The 24030-nt window shown below is 38.1% G+C and overlaps 1 protein-coding gene across 8 annotated transcripts in view; it reads left to right on the forward strand.

Moving 5' to 3' along the window:
• The first annotated feature begins 342 nt into the window (after positions 1-342).
• Positions 343-24030, forward strand: part of TBC1D32 (TBC1 domain family member 32) — a 98460-nt gene continuing 74772 nt past the window's right edge. For 4 of the 8 annotated variants that reach the window (XM_087718554.1, XM_087718560.1, XM_087718561.1 and 1 more), the window contains exons 1-10: positions 343-420; positions 9495-9649; positions 10509-10670; positions 14952-15129; positions 18153-18224; positions 20282-20407; positions 22503-22581; positions 22672-22775; positions 22867-22928; positions 23616-23763. In XM_087718554.1, coding sequence (XP_087574680.1) covers positions 385-420; positions 9495-9649; positions 10509-10670; positions 14952-15129; positions 18153-18224; positions 20282-20407; positions 22503-22581; positions 22672-22775; positions 22867-22928; positions 23616-23763 — 1122 coding nt within the window. In that variant the 5' untranslated portion in view covers positions 343-384. Of the gene's footprint in view, positions 446-484; positions 1272-9494; positions 9650-10508; positions 10671-14951; positions 15130-18152; positions 18225-20281; positions 20408-22502; positions 22582-22671; positions 22776-22866; positions 22929-23615; positions 23764-24030 lie in introns of those variants that run through there. The other 4 variants (XM_087718556.1, XM_087718558.1, XM_087718557.1 and 1 more) reach the window with 4 other exon arrangements.

Genomic DNA, 24030 nt, shown 5'->3' on the forward strand with positions numbered 1-24030 from the left:
CGGGAGCCGGAGGGAGAACAGGTGCTCGCGCGCCTTGGCGCCTTCGGGATACCGCTGGGTCGGTGAGTGGCGCTCTGTCCGGCTGGAGGGGGGGGGGTGTTGCGCGTGCGCCTGTTCCGCCTCCCCCGACCTTGGACCTCTCCCTGCAGGGACACCGACACCAACGCAGCCGCTGCCGCCGCCATCCCAGCTCTGAGGATGGCTTCTTCGGCGACTTCCAAACCGGGGCAGAGAGTCTTCCAGCAGCCGGCCTACAACCATAGAGCGGGAAACCCACTCCCAGAAGGGCCACTGCCGGAAGACTCTCTGTCCCGGCTCCCGGAAGACTCGGCAGCAGACTTCCGGGGTTTGGAAGCCACAGAAGAAGCCATCCTCAGTCCTGGGATGGCGGCGGCGGCCCTGCAAGGAGAGCTGTCCCAGGTCGGTAACTGGAGGTGAATGGCAGGCAAGCAAACAAAGCTTCATCTGTATTTGCAGCCGCTTTCCGGTGCTAGCATCACAGCTTCAGCTCCATCTCAGATCACCAGGGATTAGGTTCTCATAGGAGCGCAAACTCTACTGTAAAGTGCATATGTGAGGGATCTAGGTTGCGCAATCCTCCTCCCTCCCCACCCCTCCAGTCCGTGGAAAAAATGTTTTCCATGAAACTGGTCCCTGATATCAAAAAGATTGGAGGCCACTGTGTTAAGTGAAGCTACCTGTTTTTTTTTTTAAAATTATGCACTTCCCTAAAAGGAAAATGTATCTGAATTTAAGATAATTCTCCCAAACGAAAAGGAACATTATACTGAAGAAATCTCATCTGTTTCCACATTCATTATTCCCAGTCGAATATAAACAATCTCCCATTTTAAAAGTAAATTATTTGATGGGGAAACCCAGTATTCTTTTTGTGTAAATAAAAACATACTCATCACCCAAATCTACTCCAGGAATTTCTGTCAATAAGCAGAAGAAGATTTGGGGGAGGAAAAAGGCAGAAAAAAGAAAAGCATGAGGTTTTGTTGTTTGCTCACAGGTTGGATTTCACACTAAATTTGACAATATGCATTCACATACAGAAATCAATTTGATACGAATAACATTGTTCAGTTTGCTGATTTGAAAAGTAATTTTTAAAATATCTTGGATATTGAGAGAATTTCAGAGATCATTAGACTTCCTAGCTCAAATTTTATTGCTATGAGGCTTTACATAAGCAGGAAAATGAAATAAAAAGCAGTGATAGATAATTCAATACCTGGAATGTGTTCCCACAGAACTGTGTGCTGGTAAGTTATTCAAAAGCCTATTTGTAAGGTTGGTTTATTTGTCATTCTAAGTTCACGTGATTTCCGGTAGATAATTATCTCATGATAGAAAACAGACAGAAATATACATGGAAGTCAGACAGATGTGGACATATGCCTGTAGGCAAGCATAATTTTTCATAATGTCCACATGTTCCCAGTCCAAAATTTTCATTCTAGATTTGTCAAGTAAGCATCCAAATTTTAGCTCAGCAGTGACTCATTGAGAACAAGCATATTAAAAACACAGTAGCAAAGCAGAGTTCTGGATGATGCTATTTCTCCATTATTTAGGAAGAACAGAAAATACAGAGGCAAACAATATGGCAATAACATGGCACCATCTGTTGCAAATTTAACAGTGAAAACTCACAAAAGATATGGAATTCAAGAATGCATTGCCTCATTTTTGTACTATTTGTAGTTAATATATCCCTGAAATGAGGGTAGTTGTTGCATTCTGTTCTTCCTTTAATACATGTTAAAGAAGAAATATCAGCAATTTGCAATGTTTTGCTCATAGCTTTTTCCATATGCAACAGAAACATCTGTTGAAATGATAAAAATCAGTGGCTTGGTATTTTACTGAGTTATATGCAATCTAATATCTAACAACACCATAAGGCGAATAAACAGAATAATAATAAGTGAAATGTAGCAGCAATATAATTATTCAGTGACACAGCAAAAAGCAAAATCTTGGAAAATAAGAGGCAATATTAAAATCTTGTAAAAGAAAAACAGAACAGGAATGTTATTTTTTGTAAAAGTACAGTTTTCTTAGCATCTAACGCACAGTATTTTACTTTTTCAGAAAATTGGTATATTTTTAAATGACATTTAATGTCCATAGGTGTCCTGAGTGTTTTAAAAAGACAGTATATTGCCGTCAACAGTATGGGTCCTTATTTTACTGACCTTGGAAAGATGGAAGACTGAGTCAACCTCCAGTCAGGGTGAAATTCCAGACTTTGGGAAGAGTTAGCCTGCAATACAGCATTCTAAGTACTATGCTACCAGTACTCCTAACTTTTTGAGATTCATCTAACTATGTTTCCTGGTAAAATATATGGAAAAATTCCATTAGAGCAGTGGTTCTCAACCTGTGGGTCGGGACCACTTTGGGAGTCGAATGACCCTTTCACAGAGGTCGCCTAAGACCATCGGAAAACACATATTTTCAAAAAAAATATGGAAAACATAAAATAATTTTATGGTTGGGGGCTCACCACAACATGAGGAACTGTTTTAAAGGGTTGTGGCATTAGGAAAGTTGAGCCACTGCATTAGAGGGTCAGCACCTAGGATGATTAGTTCTCCATGATCTCCAAGAGCAAAACGAATGTTGCCAATGGATTCATAGCACATCGGTATGCTTACGAGGGCATATTTTCCAAGCCCACCCTACCTGTGTTTCCAGGAAAATTCTCATTGGGTCACTTAGGGCAGTGTTTTTCAACCTTTTTTGTGCAAAGGCACACTTTTTTCATGAAAAAAATCATGAGGCACACCACCATTAGAAAATGTTAAAATTTTTTTAACTCTGTGCCTATATTGACTATATATAAAGTAATTCTCTTGAATCCTCCGCGATTGTTGCTATGGGCACATGCATGGGACGTCAGTGACGTCCCTGTGTGCGCTACCTCCCGGCGGTCCCCGCGTTTTTAAAGTAAACGCGGGGCCGCAGGGACTTAATAGAGGCATCCCTGTGTCCCGAAAGCAACTTTCGGGACACAGACAATGTTCCCTCTAATTTTTTTTCAGTGTGAGCAGAAAAGTATAGTGTTTGAGCGGCATATTTTCATGCCTGAGCACCTGAATTTTTTTCACAGATGTCACCTAAGACAACAACGAAATCAGTATTATTTGAAACTCAAAGTTATGTTTATTCAAGGTACCCGCTTAATTAAAAGTGTTATATAATATCAGTATCACTTAACAACGGTCCTGCTTAGCAACCAAAATGTTGGCTCAGAAACTCTGGCATTGAAGCATGCAAGTCTTAAAGCTGTCAAGTTACAAGACCTTTTCACCCCTAACCCTTTAGAAAAAAAAATCCCAAGGGTCTTCAAACCTGACAGCTTTAAGCCTTGTGGACTTCAACTCCCAGAATTCCTCCTCCAGTCATGTTGGCTCAGGAACTCTGGCACTGAAGCATGCAAGTCTTAAAGCTGTCAAGTTACAAGACCTTTGCACACCCTTTAGGAAAAAAAACCCCAGGGGTCTTCAAACCTGACAGCTTTAAGTCTTGTGGACTTCAACTCCCAGAATTCCTCCTCCAGTCATGTTGCAGCAACGTCATCTGCGTGGATCTGCTCTATCTTCGGTTTTTTTCACAGGGGGCAGGGCTGCCGCTGAAGATGCCAACGAGCCCCCGCTGCCACTAGAATAGCTGCTGCCGCCTCCTCCTCCTCCTCCAGCACCAACATATTTGCTGCCCAGCGCTGCAGCCGAGGTGAAGCCTCCAAAGCTCCTGCAGGCGCCCCCGCCCATGGCAGTGGCGGCGGTGCCTCCCCCTCTGCTCGGAGCACTTCAGCTGGGCTCTGGGTTACCCCTGCCGCCACCTCCACCTCCGCGGTTTTTCAGAAGCCATGAGGCCTTTTTCCCTGCTCCCCCCCTCCACCGCCTTCCTACTAGCTCCCGCGGCCAAATGGCTCCTCAAAAGCACGGCGGAGGAGGAAGGGGGAGGGATAACACGGGGGCCAGCTCAGGTGCTCTGCGTGGAGCCTCCACACACAACCGGTGTGCTCCACAAACGTTCCTGCTCACTAGCTCAAAAGGGCCCTCGCTGTTTCTCCAGGCAGCCCTCGCCCCTTTGTCCAGCCGAAGGTCGCTCCTGGCCAGGCAGGCTCCCCGCAGCTGCTCAGAGGCTCGCTCTCCTCCTCGTAGCACCGTGAAATCCTTGGGTGGCTCCCAGCTCCTCTGCAATACAGCCAGTCCTTGACTTAGCCTCCACGCAGAGCACCTGAGCTGGCCCCCGTGTTATCCCTCCCCCTTCCTCCTCCGCCGTGCTTTTGAGGAGCCATTTGGCCGCGGGAGCTAGTAGGAAGGCGACGGAGGGGGCGGGGAGCAGGGAAAAAGGCCTCATGGCTTCTGAAAAACCGCGGAGGTGGAGGCGGCGGCAGGGGTAACCCAGAGCCCAGCTGAGGTGCTCCGAGCGGAGGGGGAGGCACCGCCGCCGCTGCCATGGGCGGGGGCGCCTGTGGGAGCTTTGGAGGCTTCACCTCGGCTGCAGCGTTGGCGGAAAATCCGGCAGTGCTGTTGGAGGAGGAGGAGGCAGCAGCAGCTATTCCCCTCAGCTTCGGGAGCCTGTGGCAGAAATCACTGCGCGCAGTTTGAAACGGCTGCGCAGTGTTTTCTTGCCACGTGCGCAGCCGCGCACCTTAGAGGGAACAGTGGACACAGAGATGTCCCGAGGCAAAAACACCCGGCGGGTGTTTTTCCCACGGCACACCTTACACTATGTCACGGCACACTAGTGTGCCGCGGCACAGTGGTTGAAAAACACTGACTTAGGGGTTAGGAGTCCATTAACTTGGAGAGCAAAATGAATGTCACCAACAGATTCAAAGTGCTTTGGTAAGATTATGAGGAGCTGAATTTCCAAGCCTGCCCTATCTATGTTTTCTGGCAAAATACATAGGAAAATTCCATTGGAGGCAATCTCACATAGGGTTAGGGTTAGGCCTGCATAAAACGGGAGAGTAAAATGGACATGGCCAATGGGTTTGTAATGCATTAATATGCTTAGGAGGACGCTGATGTTTTGTGTCTGCCCTATCTACATTTTCTGCTAAAATAAAAGGGAAATTACAATTCTGGGGCAAATCCACATGGGGTAAACTCTCCATGAATTTGGAGATTAAAATTGATGTTCCCAACAGATTCATTGTGTACCATTATGCTTATACGGTCACTGACATTTTGAACATGACCATCTACGTTTCCTGCGAAAATATGCAAACATCCCCTTGGGGGCAAACCCACTTGGAGTTAGGTTTAGGTCTCCATGAAGTTGGAGAGAAAAATGGACTTCACCAATGGATTCATAGTGCATCAGTATGTTTAGGAGGTCTCTGGTGTTTTGAGCAGCTCTACCTAGGTTTCCTGGTAAAATACTTGAGAATCCCATTGGGGCGCAATTCCACTTAAAATTAGGGTTAGATTTCTTTATGAATTCAGAGTGTAAAATGGATGTTACAAAATATAGTATTAAACTAAAACAATTTACAACATAAGGAAAGTAAAAGAGCCTAGAATAAAAACAGCCATTAAAATATTAATGGTTAGAAAACTTTATGTGGAAACTAAAATCCAAGTTTTGTACACTTTCTGATCACCATCCCACCTGGATAAATTATTGTGTTCTACCCAGAGTTGAGTCTGGTAGCATACATATTTACAACATTATCAGTACAAGCATTTGGCTAAAGAGGGAGGGAAACCCAGAAACTTGAGCTTACCCTGCAGTAAATCCATCATATTTTCAGTAATGATATAATACACAGGAGTTTTTGTGGGGAGGGGGAAGAAGAGAGCCTTATTATTGCACAAGAGCCACTACACTTAACACTAGCTAGCTAAACACCCAAACCCTTAACTTCCGGTGTAACAACATCCTTATATCCATGTTTTATGACCACTCACCCACTCTGCTTGGCCCAATAGGAAACCAGAGAGACGAGGCGTCTGTGCTTGTGACTCTGGTGGGGAAGCAGTGACCCTGTTTCTTCCTCCTGAGTACTTCGCTTATTTTCTCATCCATTTCTGTTGCCGCCGCCATTGCCACCATCGTCAGATCTGCTCAAATCCTGGGCATTTTCCTGGGATCTGGACTCTTGGCTGCTGGCTGGAGCGGTCCCGCTTTGAAAAAAGCTTCTGCTTGGCAAAATACAGATTAATGAAAATCAACATTCCCCATCCAATCTGCTTATACTCTATAGGTTCATCCGCATTGCAGACATTTTCAACATCGTTCTCCTGTTCCCCATGTCCAGTGCTCCATAACCATCCATGCACTTGGGATGCTTCTTCATCCATACATTTAAAAGAGCGGCAGATTCTGATGTGCCAGCATTGTACCATCTCCAGGTTATTTCCCCCCCCCCCCAATCCGATCTCGCATTTCTTGTTTTGAATAAATCATTGTTCCAACACTGTGTTAACTCCAAGCTCATCCCCTAAAATCAAGAGAATGTCGGCACATGATTTGATACTTCGTGCATGATTACGTATCCTTGGAAGGCAGTCTTATTGGGCTCAATAGGACAACTCTGAATGGCCTTTTTGTAAGAAAACGGGTATTTTATATAATTTGCTGGCTGATGGCAGCAGGTGGCAGTGACTAGTCAAAGGTGGCTGATTTGGGGAAAGCTAAACAGGATTAAGCTTGATTAAGACTCAGATGGGAAATCAACCCCTAAGACTGAATGGTAATATCTCCAAAGAATGCAAAAGCAAATTACTTTTATATTGTTGCCACCAACACCCATCCCCATCCCACAACATGTATGTGTCACAGTAATGATCAGGAAACAAACTCAGATCTTAGAGTTTATTATTTTGTACTAAGTCGCTTCTCAAAGGAGGCTCATTGCTGGTTATGGTTGCATGGCTTTACTCAAATAGGAATTTCATTCAATGTTTTTATTTTCTGTTAAGTGAATACTTTTTGTATTACATATTTCTTCAGATCCTATAATTTCTGTCAATTGGGGCAGACCGTAAAAAGAGGTAACAGTTCCAAATTATGTTCCTATAAAATTCCTCAGTCGTGTGTGTGTGTGTGTGTGTGTGTGTGTGTGTATTCTCATATACAGTATACAGGATATACAGTACAACAAACCTTAAACAAGAATTGGTGAATGTACTCTAATTATCCATATCCATGGCTGTAAAAACAATTTGATTATATTCTAATTGTTTCCCAGCCAGAGGCAAACCGAGATCATATATTCCAGTTATTGTACTACATATTCAGCTACATTTTTGGGGGAGAGAGGGTGTCCTTTTTGCCATTTAATAGTTACAAATAAGCAAATTTTGATAGTTGATCAGTGAAGTCTTAAGTAATTTTAATTTTAATTATTATATTTTAACCCACATTTATTCCGTGTTTTCCTGAAAATAAAACAGTCTTATTTTCTTTTGACCCCCCAAATAAGCACTTGGCCTTATTTTCAGGGAGGTCTTATTATTTTTGAGGTGCAGGAGACGGTGAGCGTGGTAACCTCATGGCTGCTACTGTGTTGCAATATTTTCGGGGAGTGTTTATTTTCAGGGGAGGGCTTATTTTAGCGCACATGCTCAAAAGCCCGATTGGGCTTATTATCCGGGGAGTGCTTATTTTGGGGGAAACAGGGTATTTATTTCAAGGTGGAAAACAACTAATACTCCTCCCTCCTAGTTTCCTGAGAATAACAACCCTGTGTTGTGGATTGGGCTGAGAGAGTGTGTTTCTTGCCCAAAGTCACACATTGGATTAAGAGACTGAGAACTCACATCTCTTGGTTTCTAGGCCAGCACTTTTAACTACCGTATTTTTCCGACTATAAGATGCACCAGAGTATAAGACACACCATGATTTTGCAGAGGTAAATTAAAAAAAAAAGTTTACACTCTACAGGCCTCCCAAACCCTCTGCATGCCTCATTTTTTGCACAAAAAAAAAAAAAAAAAAGGCATGCAGAAGCTTTGGGAGCCTTGTAGAGTGCTCCTTGGAGCTGGGGGTGGGTGGGAATGTCCCGTTTTTTGCTTCTTCTTTTTTTTTGTCCCCTCCAGCACTCGGGAGCACTTTGCAAACCTCCCAAACCCTCTGCACATCCATTTTTGTAAAGGGAGCGGGATTTCGGTAGACCAAATATGCTGTATTCAGTGTATAAGACACAGCCAGATTTTCACCCTCTTTTTTGAGAGAAAAAGGTGCATTTTATACTCTGAAAAATACGGTATATTATCAGACAAGCTCTCTCAATAATTAATTAATATTATATTTACAAAATAATAAAAATAATTATGCTGACTTCAAGGAATCAATTGGGTATTTATGGAAAGGAACCTCAAATTCTACTTTAATAAGTGAAAAAGGGCACAAGCAATCTTTACTTGGGATACTTCCCTATTAGCAAGTTAAGAGAATTTGGTATTCTAATACTGGTAGTATCTATGACATGTTTGAGAACAACCTAAACTTTTCATGTACTTGTTAGGCAAAAATTAAAGTATTGCTTAAGAATCCAAGTTTATTTGTAAATATTTGGCATTTGAGACATCATGAAGCAATAAGTAAACTCATAGAAGTTTGGCTTAGAATTGCACAGGAGCTACATAAATGATACTAGTAGGTAACCTTTTTAATTCCATTTTTTCACCCTGAACCATGTGCCACTTTTGGGGCACATGGTTCCTCTTTTGCCTTATGCTCCCTTGCTGCAGAAGAAGGTGGAATGTTTGAGTCTAGAGATAGTCCAAATGTGACTTCCTTTTTAATCTTTAGGATATTATTCTTTAATTATTTACTTCATTTTTATACCTAAAGGAGTACAGATAATTTATAGCATAAGATGAAATATAACCACATGATAAACTGAAAGCCATATATCAATAGAATAGAATAGAACAGAATAGAAAAGGGGAGGGGAGGAGAGGAGAATAACAGAGTTGGAAGGGACCTTGGAGGTCTTCTAGTCCAACCCTCTGCTTAGGCAGGAAACCCTATACCATTTTAGACAAATGGCTATCTAATCTCTTCTTTAAAACTTTCAGTGTTGGAGCATTTACAACTTCTGGAGGCAAGTTGTTCCACTGATTAATTGTTCTAACTGTCAGGAAATTTCTCCTTCAATGTAAATAGTATATTAAATGTACTATTATAACTCTTCAATATGTGTCACACATTCAACTATGGTCTGAAGCAATAAGCATTCTCTCCTGAAGAATCACATCTTTAACATTTTCTTTGATACCAAGAGAGAGTGCTATCTATGGAATTCTTAGATAGGATGTTCCAGATAATGGAGCTATAAATGAAAAAACTATAATTTCTAGTCTCTCTCATCTGACTCTTAAATGGGTAGAATAGACTTTCAACATCTCCACACAGGATTTACAGACCAACATATAGATTGTGTTTACTTCATAGCTGGTTAATAAGATATTGCAGGGTAGATCACTCATATTTTGCTTCTGTGTTTCTTTCTGTAGATGTCTCATTTTTCTATTGAAGATGAAGCTCTCTTACAACCTATGCTCAGACAGTTATTACAAAGTGTCAAAGAAAAAATCACAGGAGCACCATCTGTAGAATGTGCCGAAGAGATTCTACTCCATTTGGAAGAAACAGATGAGAACTTTCATAAGTAATTTGTTGACATGATTTTGTGACATTGTGATAATTTTAAAAGGGAAACTCTTCCTTCGGAACTCTTCCTTGGTGATTAAGACACCAAGCTAGAAACCAGGAGCCCAGGAATTCTAGACCTGCTTTAGGTACAAAGCCAGTTGGGTGATCTTGGGCTATTCATTCTTTCTCAGCTCTAGTAAGCAGGCAAGGGCAAACCACTTAAATTTTGCCAAGAAAACAGGACTGTATAATTCTTGTGAATAATATTCCTAATATATATTAATTGCAATATTTCAAGCTTTGGAATATGGTATCCATTGGGTCCTTGTATTTACTTCTTCTGTTATTCCAACCATCAGATTCCCTAATCTGGTAGCCTGGCTGGGGGCAGGAGGGGAAATGGGCCGCCCAAGCCTGAGGCTGGTGTGTGTACCTATGTGCATGCAGCACTTGGCATGACTGGGGAGTTGGTGTGCATGCATGCAGCTTAGCTTGCGCAAGTAGCAGGCCAGCATGTATGTGTGCGACTGCCTGTCAGCCCGCTGCTTACAGAAGTTGAGCTGCAAATGCACGCACACTCTGGCCAGCTACTCGTGCGGCCCAAGTCCAAATAGGCTATGGCCCAGAGATTGCTCTAAACAATAATTTTCTTTAGGGAAAAAGATGTTGAACATTTTGAATTGATATACTGGTCTCAGATGCTATTTGGTGTCTGAATTTAATGTTTCACTTCACTTCTGAAATTCTTCCAAAATGTCCATGTACTCTTTACCATAGTTAATAGAATATTCTTGTGATCGCTTGATGAAATATGTTTATTATTAAAAACAAATTGACATTAAACATGATGTTTTACATTTTAATTGTTATTACAGCTATGAATTTGTAAAATATCTTAGAGAATATATAAGTAACATCTTGGGGTCCGTAATAGAAGAAGAAACTGAAAAATGTACCTCAGCCCAAAATCAGGGGGAAGGTTCGAATTATGACACTCTGGTACAGCATGTTACTAAAAAGACCCGGGAATCAAAGGAGTAAGTATATGTAGAAAAATATCTAAAACTCAATTTCCAAAAGTGAATTATAAGTAGTCTAATTATAGGTAGTCCTCAACTTACGACCACAATTGAGCCCAACATTTATGTTGCTGAGTGAGAAATTTGTCAAGTGAATTTTGCCACTTTTGTTGAATGTGAATGTGCAGTTGTTAAATTAGTAACGCAATTGTTAAGAAAATCTGGTTTCCCCCTTGATTTTGTTTGTCAGAAGGTTGCAGAAGATGATCACATGATCCCACTTCATAAATGTGACTCAGTTGCCAAGCATCTTCATGTAAATCATGTGACCATGGGGATGCTGCAATAGTCATAAGTGAAAAATGGTAATAAGTAACTTTTTTCAGTTGTAACTTCAAATGGTCACTAAGCGAACTGTGGTAAATCAAGGACTACCTGTGAATTATTCATTTCTCCTTGTTTTGAGTTAGTGTTACATTCCTTCTGGTATTTTTTTTTCTTGTTCACTTTGTTCCCTGTTTTATTAGATTATTGTTCATTTTACATAATTGAAGAAAGCTGCCTGTTTTCAAATAAATATGTAGCTCCTATTTCTTTCATTCATATATATGTATGTATGTATGTATGTATGTATGCATGTATATATGTGTAGTTGTATGTATATATATATGCACGGACACATGCACATATGTACGTACATATAATACTTTTGTGCTTTCAAAATAACATTCTTAATTTGTGATGTTCAGACAGGTAGGAACTACTGAAAAGTGACAGGGCTTGGCCTTTAAACTTGCCATTATGCAGTGTGATGCTTTTTTGCACTGAACAAAGGATTAGTATTGATTGCTAAAATGGCCCCATACCAGTTTACGATTCTATCCCTGGTTTCCTCTAAAGCAAATTCCAATATTCAGCTTTGCTGTTCTTTATTACATAAAATACCTTTAGGAAAAGCAGTGAGAAATATAGTCAACTTATGCTATACAACAGTGGTCCCCAACCTTTTTATCACCGCGGACCAGTCAGCCTTTGATAATTTTACCGTGGCCCGCTGAGCGCGCGCAGGGGTGGGGGAGTGTTGTTCGCAACGACACATTGATTGTTCAGTATGGCTAGCGTAGATAGCGTAGCACAAACTGCACCTACGCAAGGCTACGCTACTAGCGCTGTCTACGCTAGCCCTACGTAGCTGCGCAGGCGCTCTTAGGTTTTTTTCAGGAATCGGCCAGCGCTGAAGCGCTGAAAAGGAATGAGAAGGGCGGCGCTGGACACAGGGGGGCGGTGGGCCGCTGGTGACGTCAGAGTGCCACCAGCGGTCCAGTAACACCCCTTGTGCCAGTTAGCCCTAATTTGCATACAGAAAGAAACTATGGCCCCCGGCCGCTGCAGCGATCATGGCCCCAGGCCGCTGCGCGGCCCGGTGCCAGGCACTCCACGGCCCGGCACCGGTCCGCGGACCGGGGGTTGGGGATCACTGCTATACAAGATTCCTTCCAAATAATAGTGCAAAGGAAGAATGTGTTCTGAATATAATCTCCTCTGGGTTGTTAAGCAAACGTAAAAAATGTCTTTGAAAAATAACAGAGAAAGAAAAAAAAACTGAAGCTCACTGAAAGTTTTGCCTGTCTTAACAATTTTATAGTGCAGAATATCTTACTGTAAAGAAGTGCAGTATAAAATAAGACTACAGATAGTCCTTGATTTACATCAATTCATTTAGTGACAGTACAAAGTTGCAACAGCACTGTAAAAAGTGATTTATGACCGTTTTTGATACTTTACAACCGTTGTAGCATCCCTATGGTCACATGATCAAAATTCGGACCCTTGACAACTGGCTCTTATCTATGATATTTGCAGTGTCCTGGGATCAGGTGATCATCTGTGACTTTTTTGCAAAGTGTCAGGGTTCCAAGTAATAATCCCACAGCAAGCAAAAGTCCAAGGCAGGTGAATTCCTCAAAAAATAGCTTTATTGGAAATATCATATTGCACAGATCTGGTGAAAACCGACTCTGAAGACTCCCACGGTTTTCACCTAATTGAAAGTTTTTTCTCTTTCTCAAAACAATCAATCACATGGTCCAATCACGGTGCAGTCTTGCAACCAGGTTACAGGTTCTCACTCCACCTTCCTCCGACCAGGTGTGAGAATAACCTTGGTTCCCAAGAGAAATTATTTTGTTTTGGCTACAGAAACCCCTCTATCTCAAATCCCCCCTCCTTATCCCTCAGCTCCAATGTGGCAACACTGAAGCGGTCAAAAATGGCTTTGGTCAGATCAGCTTCAGGGTTGACACAAAGTCAGTGGGGAAGCCAAATTCATTTAACAACATGTTATTAACTTAAGAACTGCAATGATTGACTTAGCAACTGAGCTAAGTAAGGTTGCAGAAAGGGGCAAAATTCACTTAACAAATGTCTTGCTCAGCAGCAGAAACTTTGGACTTAGTTTTGGTTATAAGTAAAGGACTATTTGTACTGTGAGATTTTCATGAGGATAATGTTAATAGATGTACTGTTGTTTTTTTGAGATTGGCAATACGGATACACATTAGTACTTTTGCACACATTTTATGGTTTTAGCAATATATGGCAGCTATTTAAAAATTGAAACTCTATTAACAAACGGCCACATCTGATAACAGAAAGAAAACAAATATGCTTAATGAAATGTTCCTTTCTCAACATGCGAGGAAACATTTGTGTCAGACAGAATACAATGAGAAAGGTGTATTGTTTTTAGTAAAATCTTAGATAAAACTGGCAGGCAGTAGTTCATATGATAGAAAGGCAGAAATACTGAGAGTGAAATGAACCCTGTGCAGGAACGTTTAGTGTCCAACTCTAATGATGAGATCAATCTTACAAACATTTTAATAGTTAATTGCAATGATATGTGGATGGCCACGTGCTGTAAAAGGAAATTAGAAATGTCATTGTGAAAAACTCTGTTATTTAATCAGTACTTAATTGCTTTTATAAATTAGCATGTGTGGCCTGCTGTATTTTTAATAAGCCATTTATTTACATTCAGGAATTGAGCCAGCTAGGCAAGGTTCTTTTTCTTTTCTTTTTTAATTGAAGTCAATCCTTAAAAAGCATAAATATTGTTTATCTTCTAGTCATGCAGCATTCATACCTATATGAGGGCCTGTAATTATACACTATCCAAAGGAAGTCCTAAAGCCTCTATAAATATATTTTTGCAATTTTTAATTCCTCCCTCCCTCCCTCCCTCATATTTTGTGCTTGAAAATGATATACAATATCTCAAGCCTTCTGTTCAATTAATCTTATTTCACAAGTGTCTCTGACAATTTCTTATGTTTACATAATCTCATGAGAATTATGCATGTGTTGTGCATTCATACATTTCTCCTTGGTTTATTAACACAACATATTGTTCCACGCAGTGGAAATGTTGTTTAGGAAAATGCATAAATAACAGCATTAGAATCTGCTAGAGCATAATAATACACTTGTAATCACAAGCTGATATAAACAGTAATCCTAACCAAAATGCACAGATGATTACAAGTGCTGAATACATTCATCTAAGAATTAAAAGAATTGCTACTAAAAATAACCTTGATAATGTTTGTAATGTTTAGGTATCATGCCTATATTCTGCTAAACATTTGGGTATCTAAAACATTGGATGGTGTTCTTCCAATACCAATTTGAATTTTTGAATAAAGCAGATCATTTTTGTTTAGGAAACATGGTATATACTGTAGGTAGTCCTTGGCTTGCAACCCATAATTGAGCCCAAAATTTCTGTTGTTAAATGAGACATTTGTTAAGCGAGTTTTGCCCCATTTTATAACCTTTCTTGCTGCAATTGAATCACTGCAGTTGTTAAGTGAATCTGGCTTCCCCACTGACCCTGCTTGTCTGAAGATTGCAAAAGGGATCACATGACCTCAGGACGCTGCAACCATCATAAATATGACTCAGTTGCCAAGGGTCTGATTTTTGATCACATGGCCATGGGGATGCTGTAAGGATCACAAGTGTGAAAAATAGTTATGTCACTTTTTTCAGTTATCTTGTAATTTTGAATAGTCATTAAATGAACTGTTATAAGTTGAAAACTACCTGTAATGTCCACTTGATTCTGAATAGGTATATGTGAAATTGCATGTTTACTTCTTAGTGTATACTTTTCTTTAGACACTACTCATCTGTTTCAGTAAGATTTTCTTCCTAACCTGGAATGTTAGGAAGTTAGTTTGTACATAATACAATACACGGATTTTAATAATTTTTTTAAAAATAACTTTTTAACTAAAGGTATAGAGAAATGATGCATTCGCTGAAGAATGTCATGATGGTTGTAGTTGAATCTCTAATTAACAAGTTTGAAGAAGATCAAATGCGCTACAAAGAGATGCAAAGAAAAGTGAAAACAGAACCATCCAACAGTTACTATGCAGATAACTGTTCTGATAGTGATTCTTCCTTTAACCAGGTATGCAATTATACAAAGGAATGGATGGGGAGAAAGAGAGAGAGAAACTGACTGATTGACTGACTGAGACTATTTGGAGCTTTGAAGATAATATTTTCACAAATTAGGTTTCCATCTCCTTTCTCATTTATTTAACCTTCTAGTTCTTCTGAGCCCCTTCTTCTTATACTTCTTTTTCTTGTTCTATCCGAGATAACAAAAAGGAATCAAATGATGTCTAGGCTTTATTGTCATAGCCCAGTGATAAAGTTTTTCTCTAGACTCAGAATTAATATTTTGAAGACCATAAAGAAGAAAAGGGGAATTCACCATTCAGTGACCAAAATGTATTCCTTTGGAATATGGATAAAGCAGTTGGTTGTTTCTTTTTTTAGATCAGGGTTGTTTAAAGCTAGAAAACAATTATCCTGAAAAACCTGCTTTGGGTTGCAATTATATTTTTAATAGGAAAGGATTGGCAAAAATGATGTGATCTCACACTGAATATAAATATGCAACAAAAAATTAACTTTCATCCTTTGCACATTTGTATACCCAATTAATAAACTGCATATATTTCAGACAATGAGAAAAATGTCTGAATGCTTGTCAAAGGCTACACACTACAGATTCATGCTCTATCATCTCAAAGGATGTCTTAAGTTATCATTCATAACCAAACTTGCAGACTTTATTTTTAACACACTCAGAAGCGTTTGTATTTCAAAAGAGAAAAATGGCTCAATTAATATATTTAGTTCTTATTCCTTGGACTGGTATGCTGTTTTTCATTGGGAAAAAAAGATGGGTTTAGAGAAGAAAGCATATGCCAAGGAATGAGGCAATGTGGAAATGATAGGGCTCTCTAACCAGTAAAGCTAAAAGTACATGCACACATAATTAGTTTGAAAAATAGAAATGTTGAGAAGAAAATGAAGAACAATAGGGCATAATTGTTCAAATTATTGTGATTGATAGTAAGAACAGAAAACAGGTCCCAGATAATTAAAAGAAATGTCTAGAGCATAGGTTGTTCGTTAGATTCCAGCTGTTTATCATTTTAAAAATTGGCAAAAGCTTCATGCTTCTTAGTCAAATTAGTGTAGTTTATGCTCCCATTAGATCAAGAGATGGTTTATCCGAATATTCTGAGATAAAAGTTGCTTGTGATGACAGGAACCAACCAAAGCATATAGTTTGGAAGGAGATGTTGGGAACTGGAATAGAAAGAACAATGCTAGGAAAGAGTAGCATAGATCTTAATTACTAGGCATGACCACACTGGCAAATGCCTCTGTAGAAAAGAAGACTATACCAGTATCGAGGTGGCATTTGGATGATCAAGTACAGCTGATCTATCCTGGGGAAGAGAAAAGTTTAGTTCTGAAACAATATTTTCAGCTTGAGTTCTGTATTGGCCAATGTATACATATGTCTCTGAATTAGCTAACTCTGTAATTAGTGATCAGTGCATGTTTGCAATTCTGTACTGAGTGCAGTTTCTTTTAATCCTATGGATGGTGAAGGTGTATGCTTTTCTTTATTAGTAAACAGATCTGTACTTCTATAACTACTTATTTGTATTGGATGAAAGTTATGCATATGCAGCCATGCCTTGTGATTGTTGCTGTCAGTGCTTTCAATTTCATCATTTGCCATTTTGAGAGATAAACTGGCATCTTGAGGCAGTGAGTCAAGGTACTGTCAGGGATAAATATGTGAAGTGTATTTCTTACATTGTAAAATCCAAATGAGCAGAAATTGGGATGTGATGTGGAAGACTAGGGTGGTCTATGTATTTGTTACCATATCATACCAGATTTTTTGATCACATAAATTTATGTCAGCATGATAGAAGATTTTGCACCAAAGTTAGTGTAGAATAGGCATTTGTTCCTTTGTGGTTCTTAGTGTTTACTGCTGACAAAGGCAATGAGAGATTGTTTTCTCTAATTTACGCTGCTAGACTTAAAGTTGTATTTTCTTGAAACTGTTATGATAAAATCAATAAATAAAATCTATTCCATTTAAAGCAAAGTCTAGAGGCCTATTGATTTTTAGAGACGTGCGCTTTCTTTGGCGGAAGACAAAATACATGAGAGTGCCTTACAGAAACTCTGGGGCACACACAATATTCTCCCATTTAAAGATTTCTCACTAACTGCACTGCTGAAGGGAATTAAATTGCATATCTTCACTATAATGTAATGTAGGAGAGGCATCCAAAATATCCATAGCTCTTTCCGCCATCCACTGCAGTGGCATAAACAGTTTACAGAATAGGATGGGAAACATTGACAACTGAGAGGGAGAATGGAAAGGAGTGAGAAAGGAAGATGATAGATAGATGATAGATAGATAGATAGATAGATAGATAGATAGATAGATAGATAGATAGATGATAGATAGATAGATAGATGATAGATAGATAGATAGATGATAGATAGATAGATAGATAGATAGATAGAAAGGTGTGTCCAAAGACCTGCAGAACAAAGGAGAAAGGGGCCTACAAACATTGGACATGTCAACTCTTTTAAAATATGACTGCAGCTAGCTCAACAGCTCTCTAAATAACAATATAGCACTTAGACATACATAGAAAGTGCTTTCCAGCCCTCTCTAAGCAGTTAACAGAGTCAGCATATTGCCCCCAACAATCTGGTTTCTCATTTTACCCACCTTGGAAAGATGAAAGGCTGAGTCAACCTTATATATAACATATGAGTGATGGGTTTACATTAGATTTATAGGAGTGTGCATAAACTGAATTCATCCTGGAAGAAAAGGTAGCCATTTATGACAAAGATCCATCCATATATGTGGAAGTTCAGTGATTGACTTTGGGCCAATCCCTTATCTAACCTACTTCTTCATGGGGTTTTTATGGAGGCAGAGAGTGCTTTAAAGCATTATATCATTTTTTAAAAAAAAAGATTTAATAATTAAAATGTGCTCTTTTTTTTAATAGCAATCTAAAATCCTGTAAAGTCAATTTCAGTCAGTTGGGTTTGGTTAGTGAGCATTTTTACAATGTATTGCAGAGTTACACGTTTATGAATCAAGAACAATTACAGCTGCTTGTAGAAAGACTTGATCCAACACAACCTAAGGAGGTAAGTTAAAAAAAAATTGCTTGGGAAAACAAAATTCTCTTCCACATACATGGACAAATTAAGTTTGGTTTTGTCACGTGTTAAGCTCATATTTGGTGAACTGCTTCTCAGTCCAGTAAAGCTGTTTTATTTTTGTAATATATATAAAAAAAAAACTCAAGGAAAAGCATAGGATAGGGTAAAAGGGTGGAGATCTGATTAACGGTGTGAGGATACTTGGCAGATGGATGGAAATATGTGTCTTCTGATCTAAAGGGACAGAATCTGTTTCCCACTGGATTAACTATTCCTCTTCTCAGTCTTATACTTTAAACCAGAGATCAGCAACCTTAAACACTCAGAGAGCCACAAAGGTCCTAACCAGAAGCACCCCATTCCATTCTGGAGCTGACCGGAAGTCTGGTTCCCCCACCATAGAGTCTCCTCCTAGCATGGCATCCTTTTTCCTCAACCTGTCCTAACCGAAAGCCCTATCAATTGTGGAGTTGACCGGCGACAGAGCCGCAACAGAAGATGAAAGAGCCACATGCAACTCCAGAGCCATGGGTTGCTGACCCCTGCTTTAAGCATAGTCTATTTCCACTCCTTTTCCTGAGATGGTTCTTCATAAGCTTCACTAATATCAACTGCTTGGATAAAAGTTATTCAGTAGATGTGGGAACGTAGTATAGCAAAATTATGTGTATACATCTGAGACTAAAAACAGTTATGTAATCAATATTTTGTCAAGAACACCCCCTTCTCCCCAATCAGATAACATTGGTTTTAGTTTGCTAAGAACAACTCTTTCTCCAATTCCAATTAATGAAATAAACATTGTAGTTGCCCAGTTTGGAAACTGAACTGCAGATATTGAAAACAGATACAAAAGACAAAGAGTGACTAAAGTACATGATATTATATCTTTTGTGAAAGTATGCTTTTTTGGTTTGAAACGTTTGTATCAGGACCTTTCTTACAGCCTGAATCTCATTTGTTAAGCATTTACTGTATGTACTCATATATGGGAGAGTGTAAAATTTCACCTTTTCCATTTTAAACAGATGCATGATTTATTTCATTGGCTGCTGCACTCTACAAAAGTTTTATTAGAGCCTAATACATGCTTAATTTTATTTTCCATAAAATAGCAGAACAATGGTTGACATTGCATTCTTAGACTGAATTGAAATTGCACTATTGAATCTTCCCAATGTTGGGAAGAGAATGGGAAAGGATAATCCAGGTAGCTTTCTTGACAAAAGCATGGCTAAGGCAATGGTCTGCCATTGACTTCTAGGATGTTTTTTGACTTCTAGCCTATAATGTTGGGTTCTTCCAGGGTTTGAGCTTGATTAGCGTTATGTATAATATGTAGACTAGACTATTCCTTATTGGCCCAGTGTGATTGAATTTGTCTCCAGTGCATAACCTCTCTGTGCATACAAGCAACAGAGTAACATAATAACAAGATACAATAGGAGAAAGTAATAGGAAAAATGAGAAGGATAATAATAATACAGCCCTTCCACATGGGTTTTCTTTAGACATAACACAGTGCTGTGGGGGAATTAGGTGTTGCAGAGTGATGGCATAAGGGGAAAAAAACCAGTGTGTCTAGTTGTATTGGCATGCAATTCCTTGTAGTAGCATCCCGAGGGGAGGAGTTAAAACAATTTATGGCCAGGATGTTAGAGATCTGTAGATATTTTCTCAGCCTTCTTTCTGAACCATGCAGTATGCAGGTCTTCAATGGAAAGCAGGCTGGATGCAATCGATTTTTTTCTGCAGTCCTAACTATCAATTGAAGTCTGTACCTGTTCTGTTTAGTTGTTATGTCAAACTGGACAGTTTCTGAGCTTGATTAGCTTTATGTAAGTAAAAATTTAAAAAATTATAGCAGACATTAGAGGTGTATATAGGAAAAATGTAAAAAAATAAAGATGTTTTACCATCATTCTTAATGATTAGAGTGATGATGGAAAATTAGATTTTTGATGTAGTCTTTATTGTAGGTTTATATTTTAATTTTATTCTATTAATGCCGTTTTCTTACTCTATTTTCCTTGATTTTTTAGGTCCGCCAAGAAGCCATTCAAACCTTGTGTTCTGCACCCCCATCTGATATTTTAAATTGTGAAAGTTGGAGTACCTTACGTAAACATCTTTCAACAGCACTCTCGGATCCTGATTCCAGTTTCAGTGTAAAGATACTAATAAACTTTTTATTCTTAATCAATATTTCAATTTTTTGTAATTTATACAATACATACATTCGAAACATTTTTACCATCTGCCCAAGAAATTGGTAATTCAAAGTGATTCTCGCTATTTGGTTAAAGAAGCAGACATATTGTTATTACTTTTTCAGGCATTATTCAAAAAACATTAGTTTCCTGAACATTGCCTAAATAAATAATGCCCGCATAACTCCTGAATAAATAAAGCCAGAAGAATGTTATTAATATATGATAATATTATAGAATTTTCTTTGAATTAGAGAAGTGCAACATGCCAGAGCTCCAGAAATATTAGATGCAAAATTATTAATCTGTTAGTAATATGAAATATATAATGCTTTCTGTATACATAAACTTGAATGTAGTTCTAATTAATTCCTTGTAGCTGATACATTTGCACTAATTTTCATTTCTGTCATTTTCACCAATCATTGGATAGTATTTCATTTACTTTAAAAAAAAATACTTTGTTTAGGTTTTAATAAAGATAAATACTATTAGAAACTAAAATTTAGAAGAAAGGAAAGAAGAAAGGAAAGAAAAAAAAAACACATAAAGAAGTAGCTTCTCAGCTTCTTTACAACAATTATAAATTTACCTCTTACTCTTCATATCGGTTTTATATTATTACTTGTTAATTACAGCATGACTTTAATTTTTCCTATAATCTTATTTTTTCTTATCATAAAAACCATATAATTTCATTTTTTTCGATTTCATTCAAAAAGTCTATTCCAGTCAGCAATAAATTTAGATAATGTTTTCTCTGGTCCAAGTTCTGTTATTTTCACCAACCATTCTCCATTGTAGGAAATTTTGAATCTATCCACCTATGTGCAGGAATAATCTTGCTACAAGAATCCTGTATAAGAACAACATTCCATGACTTTTTTCCAACTATCAATCAGACCTAAAAGAAAACCTTTGGTTTTAATTAATTGTTCGTTTTTAAAATATTCTGAATTGATGTCTGTATTTGAATCCAAAATTTAATCTTGTATCTTTATATTTTGTTGTCATCTTTGTCTTCTGTTTGCTAATCTTAAAACTTGCTAATGCACTGAATTATTTAGCTTTCCCATTAGTGTTTCAATTCCCTTGAAAGGATCTTCCAAAACCAGCTGCACCTGCAAAGCTCTAAGTTTTTTTTTTACATTTTTACTTCCACAGTCCTCTCATCTTATCTTATATTTCTACACAGAATTTCAAGAAGCAAAATAAACAGAAGAGAAGACTGTGGGAAAATTTGTCTTGTACCTTTTTGTATCTCACATATATTTGTTAGATCTCACAATTTCTGTTTTTGTTTGTATACAATAAGTCAATTTTACCCATTTTATAAAATTCTGTCCAAAATTCCCAAAACATTAAATAGAAAAGTCCAATTCAAACTGTCAAAGCATTCTCTGCATCTAAAATAAATAAATAATGTGGTTTGTTTTTCATCATGTTGTTCTAAGTATTCTGGAATACCAATTCTGACATTTCCTTTTAGATAAAAATCAGCATTACTCTTTGGGAATAATTTTTGCAAAATTAGTGAGGATAATATAAGGGATAAGAGGCTGAATTATAGGATTGGGAGGCATAGATTTTAATACATCAGCTAGGGATGCTAACTGGATGACTTTGAATTAAAATCTTTATGTCAGCTCATTCTAGCTTGGAGGGGTTTTGCTTCTGAAGGAAAAGAGCACAATCAATCTTAGTAATAATAAAGACAATAATCTTAGAATCCTCAAATTTCTTGAAGGAGAGTCGGGATATAAATGGGAAAAAATAAGTAAAAGAAACAAGTGTATATTGTGGTACAGGTTTGGTTCAGATTATATGAACCTAGTAATTCAGCTGAGGTGCAGGACCAAGAAAAGGCAAACAACTAAATGTGCATCACAATTGTTACATACTTGTATATATATTCTTGTATATAGTATCATGACGCATGTACAAATGGTGGAGCTTGACTTTGATATTACATTTCAGATGTTATCATTTTGAAATCATCAATGTTAGTTGATGTCCATGCCTAGTAACTTGGCTTTAATTCATTTTTTTACAGGATAAAGTCTTGAAATTTTATTCCAAGACATTTTCCTCCTCTCCATTAAATATGACAAGAGAACTCTATACAAGCTTAGGTGAGCTCAAGCTACTTCTTTTCAGAAACAAATGACCACAATTTTCACTGGGTCTCTTAAATTAATTGGCAATTATTTTTCTTTTTACAGCAAAGTACTTAGAGGCATATTTTCTTGCTGAAGATAATTACATTCCTAGTGTATCAATGGGTATTGACATAAGTAACCCAGACATAATATGTTTACTTAAAAAGGTACAATATATTTATTTCCCATCTTATTTAGTTATTTAAGATGTTTTTGATCAAGGGTTTTAAAATAGAACAATTATCCTTTTATTCATAGATGCGACTCCTGAATGAGTACCAGAGAGAAGTCTCTTCTTTTTGGATACGTCATCCAGAAAAGTATATATGTTTTTTTTATATTGTTGTGTTTTATTTTCATTTGTGTTATCACTTTCCTTATGTAGATTGATAGGGATGAAAAAGTTTGCTTAGGTTATCTCATGATTTGCCTTTGGTCTCAATGTAACTGAAAAACCTTTGTACCTGAAGTTGTAAAAAATTGCATAAGTTTATATAAAGCATGATCATATGTAAGGAGAATAAGGGCCTTGATTTTTTTCCTGCCTTCCCCAATTTTTATCCTTTGTACTATTTGTCTACTTGCAACTGGTTCCACATGATATGTTTGAAGATTTGGGTGGCAGTCATGTTTGTTTCTTAGGAATGTATCCCATTGAAATTTTATGTGGCTATTTAATTTCATAAGATTGTGGAATCTTATTGTGGAACTACTTTTCCTTTTGATTTGACTTTAGTTTCAGTTTGACCAATGACATTCTGCTTAATTTAAATTATTTTCCCAGCTTAACTTCATAATATAAGCACTCTTTACCAGCAAACCTCATAATAATTCTGTTTTTCATAAAGCAGTCTAATTTTTTTAATTCTTATTTGGTGGCTTTGTCCAAGGTGCAATGACAATTTGTAGAATTTTAAATAATATTTTATCAGAAAGCTTAGACACAAGTAGCACCCATACCAACATTGTGATATTTATGAAGCTCTTTTCTCCCCCAATTTATTCAGGTACATGGAAGAGATAATGGAGAGTACTTTATCTCTTCTGGCTGTAAGGCATAATAATTTAAGTCAGATGGCTTGTTCCGAATTTTGGGATCCAGTATACTTTTTGGCTTTGGTTGATCTTAAAGCTGTGTGGTTTAAAAAATGGATGGTAAGGAAATGTGTCTTTTTTGATATTCAGTCTTATTTTTTTACTTTTTCAAGGTTCTTACTTTGGTGCAAGTGGACCAAACAAAATTGTATCTCTACAAAAATACAATTGATGAGATATCCATCCTCTTACCAGCTTCAGTGTTTTCCCCTGCTAATGGTGGGACACTAGGAATGTTAATATTTTACTGAATCTATTCTTTGTTCCATCTACATAGTACTGTAAGCTTGTGAATTTAAAGTTTTCAGACAGTCATTTGCAGTGATC

The sequence above is a fragment of the Thamnophis sirtalis genome, unplaced genomic scaffold, assembly GCF_051295495.1.
Source record: "Thamnophis sirtalis isolate CommonGarterSnake01/CBP01778 unplaced genomic scaffold, rThaSir2_p1.2 scaffold_6, whole genome shotgun sequence".
Taxonomy (NCBI): Eukaryota; Metazoa; Chordata; class Lepidosauria; order Squamata; family Natricidae; genus Thamnophis; species Thamnophis sirtalis.